Source organism: Mangifera indica, chromosome 11 (genome assembly GCF_011075055.1).
Source record: "Mangifera indica cultivar Alphonso chromosome 11, CATAS_Mindica_2.1, whole genome shotgun sequence".
NCBI classification, from domain to species: domain Eukaryota; kingdom Viridiplantae; phylum Streptophyta; class Magnoliopsida; order Sapindales; family Anacardiaceae; genus Mangifera; species Mangifera indica.
In genome coordinates this window covers 15,408,621-15,419,238 of record NC_058147.1, presented here as the reverse complement: position 1 = coordinate 15,419,238, position 10,618 = coordinate 15,408,621, and the positions used below count along the sequence as shown (strand labels likewise).

Here is a 10,618-nt window from a genome sequence, read left to right as displayed (position 1 = left end):
GTATCGCTAACGAATTTCAACTTATTAGATAAGTAAGAATCATGACAAGATTAGAGGTTGCCTTAGTTGTGCGATGTGACACATGCTAATGTAAAGTCCATTTATGCCTATGTATTATGTCTAGTAAGCAAAAATAAAAGCATGTTTAACCATATCCTCTCATTATTTTTTCGCCCTAGTCGCACCTCAACAAAAGAACAGTGAGAAAGAGTCTTGTAGTCATCGAAAAAGAGTTGTCAATCACTGAAAATCACCGTAGCCATATGAAAAATTGCTTGTACATCAAAAGACAAGTAAGTTGGCACATTTTGGTTAAGCTAAGCAAAATTGTTGATAGTTTGCGAATTTTGATAATGGAGTATGACATTTTCATAGAGTAGTAATGTTATATTGATGATTTTGATGATTATACATGTTGAGGTGTTATTGGTTTTGTCTAAGAATCGCATAAATTGATGAACTCGCCTTTATACATACATGTCATGCTAATATGGATGTTGATGATTATTAGTTCATGTTTACTTATGCTTATGTATTTTTGAATACAGAATATTGATCTAAGATGCTGAGAAATATGTTGTATGCTTGTTCATATGTTGGATCTCCGTAAAATTAGCTAAAAAAAGCAAAAACTGTAGAAGTTACAATTTCTAGATTGTGACACATAGTTGTGTGCGGTCTTATACACGTCTATGTGTCCTAAGTTTAATATAGGGAAGTTTCACAGCTGTGTGGTATTGGACATACTCATGCATGTGACTTTCTAAAATTGGACACCACGTTTAAAATTAGGCACACAAAGGTGCATTGTAAGTACACACTCGTGAAGTAAAAAGACCATTTTACCCCTAGTTCAAACATAATGAAGGGGAAACAAAGGAAACAAGAAAGAATAAGAGACTTTAGTGAAAAAAAAAACTAACTAGATAGAATTAGAAATAGTGTCTGACTACATGAAGATGGCACAAGACCCTAATCAAATCAGATTTAGGTTAAAAATCTAAAAAGTTAAAGAAAATGTTTCACATCTAGATAAACACCAACTATGTGCATAAGTGGCAAGATACGTGAAAGCAATAAGGTTGAATACTTATAAGATGCATCATGCACTTGTTGCCAAGGCACATAGCCACCTAGTTTATTCAAGTGTGCATGGTAAGGATTGTGACTTTTCAGATATTTCCTCACATAGATGTACCATATATGTACCAATGGTAAGGGTTATTCTAGGATGGTTTAGACAACAGTTCTAATTAACTTATTTGATAAGGAAAGGGACTACTACTAGATTTCCTGTGTGACCAGAGTGTCTTAATTGGCTAGCCTAATAGGTCGTATGACATATGCGTAAGGCATGACAAATAATGACATGTAAGTTGTCTTATGCTTTCACTAGGGTATTAAATATGTTGATTTTAGCTTAGGCCATAGTAATCTTTATAGATGTCTTATGTTAGAGCACGAGAGTGCCAACTTGTGACCATATTTGGATTCACAAATTAAACGCTAAGCTTATCAATATCATTAGTATTTTAAGTTTTGAGGGGTCACCAACTTACCTTGTGTTTTCACTCACACGTTCCTTTTTGTTGTTTTACAAGTACAGATAAGTAGCGAGACAAGCAGGGGAGGTAACAGTCAAGCGAGCAGCTATATGAAAGGGAAGGCATATTTTAAGAGTTTTTTTCCATTCATGTATTTAGAACATTTTAGTTGTATTATTTTTAAGATTTATTTATGCACAATAGCTTCAGATTGAGTTTTTAGACTGTTCATACATTTATGAGTTTTAATAACTGATATATTTTAGTTTTTATTCATACAAATCCTTTTTGCACACTTAAATATTTATGGTCATGCATTGAATGATGACATTTTAAAGTAAGTAGTCTAGTTGTACATGTCTCTTCAAGTTATATTCTAGATAAAGGTATGTATCTAAAGAGGGATGTTACATTTACAATGGTTGGCGTGTGAGAGCGATCAGTATTATATAAGGCTACTTGGACACTTATATGCACACATAACATTTAACACTTTTGTGTTCCCAAAACCACGCTTTAATACCAAAAATGTAACAACCCTCTCCAGTTAAATGAAAGTTGTAGATGAAGAAGAAGATGTCAAGAATGTCATGCATATAGGAAGAATAAGAATCAAGACATGAATAAAGCATATAAGAGTAGGATGAAACTTTTTACCTACTCTTTTGCCTTCTATATGATATAAGATAATAGAATGTGTCCTCCAAATGCAAAACTTCCAAAGGAAATCAACTTCCAAGCTTCTTGGCCAAATCAAAGAGGGAGAATGGAAAGAGTTATAAGCTTTAATATGAGAAAAAAAAAAGTGCACAAATGAGTTAGTTCATCTAAATGAACTAAAAGGCCTCTTTCTATAATGGCTCATTTGCAATTTTTGAAAATCTTATTTGGCCTAACAAATTCATAATTTGAATCCTTGTCATACATGTATATCAAATATATAACTTAGCCACCCTAATTTTATCTCACTAATATCTTAACTTTTAAAATGTTATTTTTGGACCCATACAACATTTTACATGATTTTCATTATACTTTTGATGGTGCTAACCAACCTCGGATAATTAATTCTTCCTTTTGAAAGCTTGGTTAATTGGTGTGACCCATTAGATTCACCGTGACGTAGTCGTGTGTCTCTCTTTGAATAATCCAAAAGTGTATTTGAAAACTTAATAACTATGGTGAACATCTAGCAATGTGTCATAGCCTTGAAACCACGATAAAGAAATACTTCATCAAATCTAATATCTCCTACGTACATTTCGTGCAGGTAATATCATTCCATTGTCCAATCACAAATTGTGAATTCAAATATTTAAAACATGTTATCACTAACATCTTTTATATGACTTACATTATACTCTAACCAAAAAGTTCAATTTTTAATATTTATCACCGTTAACTCCAGAACTCAAATCTAAATCAAATTAATAGATATTTATAATCTGATCTTTCTAAGCCAATGAATCCCATCTTGATCATCATTTGTCCCTATATACAAATAACACATGACCAATATGATTTCTTATATGAAATATGGTTAACCCTATATTTATACACTACATGAATCACTTATATTCGTATCAGATCTAACCATGATGCTCAGGTCAAAAGATTACTTTAGACACTAGTACGATCATACAGTAAGTCTTTCACTATGATTTAGTGACCATATGACATATCATTATTGGTCATATTTGAAAAATGGTTCTGTAACTGTTAATCCATATTAATACTATCATCGTCACCAACACTAATTTCTTCTCATGACATTCAATGGAGGCATTTATATGTCTACTATATGATATAATTGCTTAAGTTATGTCACATCCGTGAGAATAATTTGATGACTCAGTTTGTACATTAAGTGAGTCAACCAAATAGTTCACATACATACTTTATATTATCGGAAATAAATGAAACAATTATGCATATGAACTAAAAGACTATTTCTTTTATTAATAAGTTTTTACAAATATACATATAAGATAAAATACCCCGAAATCAGTAACATGAATGGTTTTTAGGGTATACACTAACAAAACTCTCACTTACACTAGAGTCATTCACTATTGTATCGTACACTTATCTTTTTAAGATGATGGTTTAACCGTTTCACTATCATCACTTTAGTAAGTGGGTTACCAATATTTTTTTACTGACGGTGTCTTATGTTTTATTATGGTTAGGGTAGGTGCTTAGAGCCAATCAAATTTAACATTTATGGATATAGTTTTATATTAATAATTAATAAAAGATTTATTATTGTTCAATTTACATGTTTATATGATCATGTGAATAACATGCCTTTAGAATGGTAGAACTGTTACAAGAGGATCAGATGATTGATCGTGGGAACCCTATATATACTTCAAGTGGCCATTCTAGAAATGTCCATAATCTTGGCATTACAATAAATAAGGGCATATATAATGATGATAGGATTATTATAATGTTGAGAGACTCTACCAAAAGTAGCGATAGTTTTCACGTGTCAAAACTATTGTAAATAGTTTTATGTAACATATGAGTATATGTTATAGACATGTTCATCAGATTGATCCGACTAGAGGATATCTATATGGATGATTACTCCAATGTTGATAGAATAAATCCTCTGAACACCACAGATGTATGTGATCCTTGACTTAAGGTCACCAAACCATCTTGCATAAAGATTAGTATGGTTTGACATTATCTAACATGTTGCTGTAATTCGGGTAACTATAAAGGTAATAATCAACCATATCATGAGATACATGGAAGTTATGGTTGATTGATAAAGGATTCATCACTCCTAAGCACAAGGGAAGATATCTCACATCTGAATATTGAATGACATCCATGACTACTTGAATATATAGCCACAGTGGGATGAGGTTGTAACCTAATCTATATTGGTCATTAATGTGTATCAGTTCATACTAAAGAACCACTGAAATAGACATATTTCTATATCTTAACCTCAAAAGATATTGGTTAATGAAAGGATCGAATTGCATATAACTGTGATGTTGTAAAAGCTTAAAAAATGTTTACTGACACTCTTTCGTTCGGGTGGCCATAATATTTTGCTAGAGGCTAATCTTAGTTTGTGTTTGAATTCAACCTAAATGCAAACACTACTAGTTGGATAGAAAACTTATGAGTCATATGTATATAGGAGTTTATTTGAACCTAGAGGTAAAGATTATTTGGTGATAATCTGGTGCTTAGAAAAGGAAAGAACTCGTTGACCATGTTTTTGTTAGAATATGCTCTAAAAACCAATCGTTTTAATTGGTTTTAAGGGTTGTATATCTTGCATATACATTATTAATAAAAGAAAAGTTATGTCATACTTCACATGTTTTCAATGTCACTTATATATATATATATATATATATATATATATATATATATATATATATATATATATATATATATATGTTGTAGTTGTATATTACATCCATATTAACTACATGCATACGACATGTGAAAGGTCCCGATGAGTTTTAATAAATGTCATCAAATCGTTCCCTGCATAGGTAATCTGTTTAGGCAATAGTATTGCATAGTGGGTGTATGCTATATCACCATAGTATATCAATAGATGACATTAGACATGGTGGATATACACATGGGTAAACAATAAAACCATTTGATAGTTAGAAAACTAATCAAAGGTTATTATATTATATTGTTTATCGAACGTGACTGTTGAACGATGATCACATAGGCATTAATATGTAGTCAATGATACATCGTAAATCATATTAGTGTATAGATCCTCTGACTTGAGATATCATAGTTGTGTTTCGTTCCAAAACGTATGGTTGATACGGTGTATACCACGAGGCTAATCATGTCTTGTTCAGAAGCCGTTTTGATCATATGTTGCTTGAGTGAGAGGACAAGTGATGATCATACAGGGATCCAACAGCTTGACTGCTCCCGAGTTCCCATACGAATATCAAGAAACATGAAAATCTAATACACTGGCCAGTGTAGATAAAAGACCACATGAAGAGAATTTCGATGTGGCACATTATGATGTATTACTTGATATTCGAAAAGATTAAATATTGGATTTTGACATTCCATGAATCCAAGTTTAATCGAGATATAATGACGGAGGGATTGGACTACATGGTAAGTGTGAGTAAGAAAGGTTCATTTGACATTATGTGAAGCTTGTATTTCATTGTGATGTAGGGGTCATGGGACATTGCTAGATGATACCACATGATTAGTGGGAGCTTCGTTTTGTAGCGAAAAATGAAGTATATCGGTTAACGACAGTTTTAGGTTATATAGTGATATAATAAAACATATCGTCCGATATGGGGCTCACGGCTACGTCACTATGAACCTTAAAGGTCACTATGAACCTTAAAGGTTACACTTATATTTCAAGGAAGAAAATGGTGTTATGAAGCTAAAAATATTTATCTATGGTTGGCTAACACTTTCCGAAGATAAAAATTATGATTTTCGAATAAGATTCGGAAAAGGGGTAAAATTGTCATTTTACACCTTTTAAATTGTTTAGAAAGTTAAAATGAATAATTTTGGGCACAAATTAATTAACATGTGTCAAATTCCAATTTCTCTTTATTATCAACCAATGAGAATTAAGCACATGTAACTTGATAAATATCAAGTTTTAATGTAATAAATGTGAGACAAAAATGAAGAAAAATATACATTTTCTTTTCTTCTTCTTCTTTTGACGGAAATAACTTCTCTTTTCTTCCATTTTTCTTCCTTGAAGAGTGCAAGTCAAGAGATCACTTATTTTAGTGATTCAAGCTTCCAAACTTCAAATCAAATTACAAGGTACAAGGTAGTTTACATGTTTCTATGTTTTATTTCTTGAAACAACATGTAAATATTATATTACCATTGTTACATATGATGTGAACATAAATTAAAATTTTTAATTTTCTTGCCAAAATCCTTCAAATGGTATCAGAGCAAGAGTTTGATCCTTGAATGACTAAAATAAAGGGGAGCGAGCCAAAAATATGTTAGAGTTGATCAACACTGATGTGTGTGGCCCCTTTAATGAAATGGCCCGAGGAGGTTTTTCATACTTCATTACCTTTATCGATGATTATTCTCGATATGGGTATTTGTATTTAATGAAATACAAATCTGAAGCTTTTGAAAAGTTCAGAGAGTTCTAAAAGGAAGTAGAAAACCAGACTGGAAAGAATATTAAAGCTTTACGTTCAGATCGCGGAGGTGAATACTTGAGTATAGAATTCTAGGAGTTCCTAAAAGACAAAGGAATACTATCTCAGTTGACTCCGCCATTCACACCACAACATAATGGTGTGTTTGAACGGAGAAATCATACTTTGTTAGATATGGTATGATCTATGATGAGTTTAATTGATTTGCCAGTTTATTTATGAGGATATGCTTTTCAGATAGCACTACATGTGTTGAATAAAGCACCATCGAAGTCCATTCGAAAGACGTCATACGAATTACGATATGGTAGACTTCCAAGTGTAAACTACCTGAAAATCTAAGGATGTCCAACGTTTGTCAAAGTGGTTAGAGCTGATAAATTGGAGTCCCGAGCAGAAAAGGGTTAGTTTATCGGGTATCCAAAAGAAAGTTTAGGATATTATTTCTACTTTCACTCTGATCAAAGAATTATGGTCAGTAGAAATGCACATTTTCTTGAGAAAGAGTTCTTAGAGGAAGGTGGTGCAAGAAGGAAAATTGTGCTTGAAGAAGAGCCTGGAGAGCCCGTAATCGAGCCTGTTCAGGTAAATCCTCCAAGCATACAATCACCTATACCAACTACAACGGCTCAAATAAGAAAGTCTGTTAGAGTGTCTCAACCTCACGAGAGATATGGATTTCTAACAGAAGGAGATTTTGAATCTCTTCTAATGGGAGAAACTGAGCATCTAGAGGATCCAAAAACTTACCAAGAGGCAATATTGGATATTGACTCCGGTAGATGGCTAGAGGCAATGAATTCATAAATTGAATCTATGAATGTCAATCAAGTATGGACACTCGTTGATCCATCTGATGGAATAGTTTCGATCGGATGTAAATGGATCTTCAAGAGAAAAATTGGCAAGGATGGAAAAGTTGAAACTTATAAAGCTCGATTGGTAGCTAAAGGTTATACTAAAAAACAAGGGTTGGATTATGAGGAGACCTTTTCACCAACCGCAATGCTTAAATCCATCAGAATCCTACTAGCCCTCGCAGCACATTATGATTATGAGATATGGTAGATGGATGTTAAAACTGTTTTTCTCAATGGGTATATTGAGGAAAATATCTATATGAAGCAGCCAATAGGTTTTGTATCCGCTACAGAGAGGTATAAAGTGTGCAAACTACATCGATCTATATATGGATTGAAACAAGCTTTAAGAAACTGGAATATCCGGTTTGATGAAACAATTCAAGTATTCGGTTTTATTAAAAATCCGGATGAGCCGTGTGTTTATAAATTGGATAGGGATAAAATTGTCGCTTTCCTAGTCTTGTATGTAGATGACATATTATTAATTGGAAACGATATTGGCACTATGACTGACGTTAAGCTATGGCTAGCAAAATCTTTTTCCATGAAGGATCTTGGAGAAACAACCTATATTCTAGGTATTCACATCTATAGAGATAAAGCGAAAGGATTAATAGGTTTATCTCAAAAGTTGTACATAGAGAAAGTGTTGAAACATTTTCATATGCAAGACTCTAAAAGAGGTCTTCTACCGTTTCCTCATGGAACACATTTATCAAAAGATATGTGTCCAAAGACTGATGAAGAACGACAACGAATGTATGAGGTGTCATATGCTTCGGCAGTAGGTAATCTCATGTATGCCATGTTATGTACACGACCAGACATTGCTTTTGCAGTTAATGTAGTAAGCAAATATCAGTCAAATCTTGGAGAAAGACACTGGACAACAATAAAAGCCATCCTGAAGTATTTAAGAAGAACCAAGGAATTGATACTAGGTTATGGGGGTTTAGAGTTGACGCTCAAAGGATACTCAGATTCTGATTTTCAGTCAGATGTAGACGATAGAAAGTCTACGTCTGCATTTATTTTTGTTTGTAATGAAGGTGCAGTCAGTTGGAAAAGTGCCAAACAATCGACTACTGTAGACTCTACTACAGAAGCTGAGTATATTGTCGCTTTAGAAGCTACAAAAGAGGTTGTTTAGATGCATAAATTCACCACAAAGTTAGGCGTGGTTCCTCAGATGAGTCAACCAGTAATTCTATTCTATGACAATACCGATGCCATTGCACAGGCAAAGGAACTAAGAGCGCATCAAAAGTCAAAACATGTTCAACGAAAATATCACATCTTGAGAGAATTTATTGGAGTTGGAGATATTGTCATTCAGAAGATTGCTTCGATAGACAATCTTACAGATCCACTAACTAAAGCACTGACGCAAAGACTGTTGGACCAACATCTAGAGAGGATGGGCATTAGGTACTACAACGATTGGCTTTAGTGCAAATGGGAGTTTTTGTTAGAATATGCCTTAAAAACCAAGCGTTTTAATTGATTTTAAGGGTTGTATATCTTGCATATACATTATTAATAAAAGAAAAGTTATGTCATACTTCACATGTTTTCAATGTCACTTATACATATATATATGTTGTAGTTGTATATTACATCCATATTAACTATATGCATACGACATGTGAAAGGTCCCGATGAGTTTTAATAAATGTCATCAAATCATTCCCTGCATAGGCAATCTGCTTGGGCAATAGTATTTCATAGTGGGTGTGTGCTATATCACCACAGTATATCAATGGATGACATCAGACATGGTGGATATACACATGGGTAAATAATGAAACCATTTGATAGTTAGAGAACTGATCAAAGGTTATTATATTATATTGTTTATCGAACGTGATCGCTGAACGATGATCACATGGGCATTAATATGTAGTCAATGATACATTGTAAATCATACTAGTGTATAGATCCTTTGACTTGAGATATCATAGTTGTGCTTCGTTCCGGAACATATGGTTGATACGGTGTATACCACGAGGCTAATCATGTCTCGTTCAGAAGCCGCTTTGATCATATGTTGCTTGAGTGAGAGGACAAGTGATAATCATACAGGGATCCATCAGCTCGACTACTCTCGAGTTCCCATACGAATATCGAGAAACATGAAAATCTAATACACTGGCCAGTGTAGATAAAAGACCACTTGAAGAGAATTTTGATGTGGCACATTATGATGTATTACTTGATATTCGAAAAAATTAAATATTGGATTTTGACATTCCATGAATCCAAGTTTAATCGGGATATAATGACGGAGGGATTGAACTACATGGTAAGTGTGAGTAAGAAAAGTTAATTTGACATTATATGAAGCTTGTATTTTATTGTGATGTAGGGGTCATGGGACATTGCTAGATGATACCACATGATTAGTGGGAGCTTCGTTTTGTAGCGGAAAATGAAGTATATCGATTAACGACAGTTTTAGGTTATATAGTGATATAATGAAACGTATCGTCCGATATGGGGCCCACAACTACGTCACTATGAACCTTGAAGGTCACACTTATATTTCAAAGAAGAAAATGGTGTTATGAAGCTGAAAATATTTATCTATGGTTGGCTAGCACTTTTCGAAGATAAAAATTGTGCTTTTCAAATAAGATTCGGAAAAGGGGCATAATTGTCATTTTACACCTTTTAAATTGTTTAGAAAGTTAAAATGAATAATTTTGGGCACAAATTAATTAACATGTGTCAAATTCCAATTTCTCTTAATTATCAACCAATGAGAATTAAGCACATGTTGTAACTTGATAAATATCAAGTTTTAATGTAATAAATGTGAGGCAAAAATGAAGAAAAATATACATTTTCTTTTCTTCTTCTTCTTTTGCCGGAAATAGCTTCTCTTTTCTTCCATTTTTCTTTCTTGAAGGGTGCAAGTCAAGAGATCACTTATTTAAGTGATTCAAGCTTCCAAACTTCAAATCAAATTACAAGGTACAAGGTAGTTTACATGTTTCTATGTTTTATTTCTTGAAACAACATGTAAATATTATAT

The 10,618-nt window shown here is 33.1% G+C and overlaps 1 protein-coding gene across 1 annotated transcript; it reads left to right on the top strand.

Annotated features, from left to right (window-relative positions):
* The first annotated feature begins 8,308 nt into the window (after positions 1 to 8,308).
* On the top strand, positions 8,309 to 9,034 carry LOC123228784 (secreted RxLR effector protein 161-like). The gene is made up of 2 exons (XM_044654234.1): positions 8,309 to 8,725; positions 8,825 to 9,034. The coding sequence occupies exons 1-2, from the start codon at positions 8,309 to 8,311 to the stop codon at positions 9,032 to 9,034; spliced, it is 627 nt and encodes a 208-aa protein (XP_044510169.1).
* Positions 9,035 to 10,618: the final 1,584 nt, after the last annotated feature.

Coding starts and splice junctions, on each gene's coding strand:
- LOC123228784 (XM_044654234.1), top strand. CDS start 8,309: ATGTGTCCAAAGACTGATGAAGAACGACAACGAATGTATGAGGTGTCA. Junction 8,726..8,824: donor CTTTAGAAGCTACAAAAGAG/GTTGTTTAGATG, acceptor GCCATTGCACAG/GCAAAGGAACTAAGAGCGCA.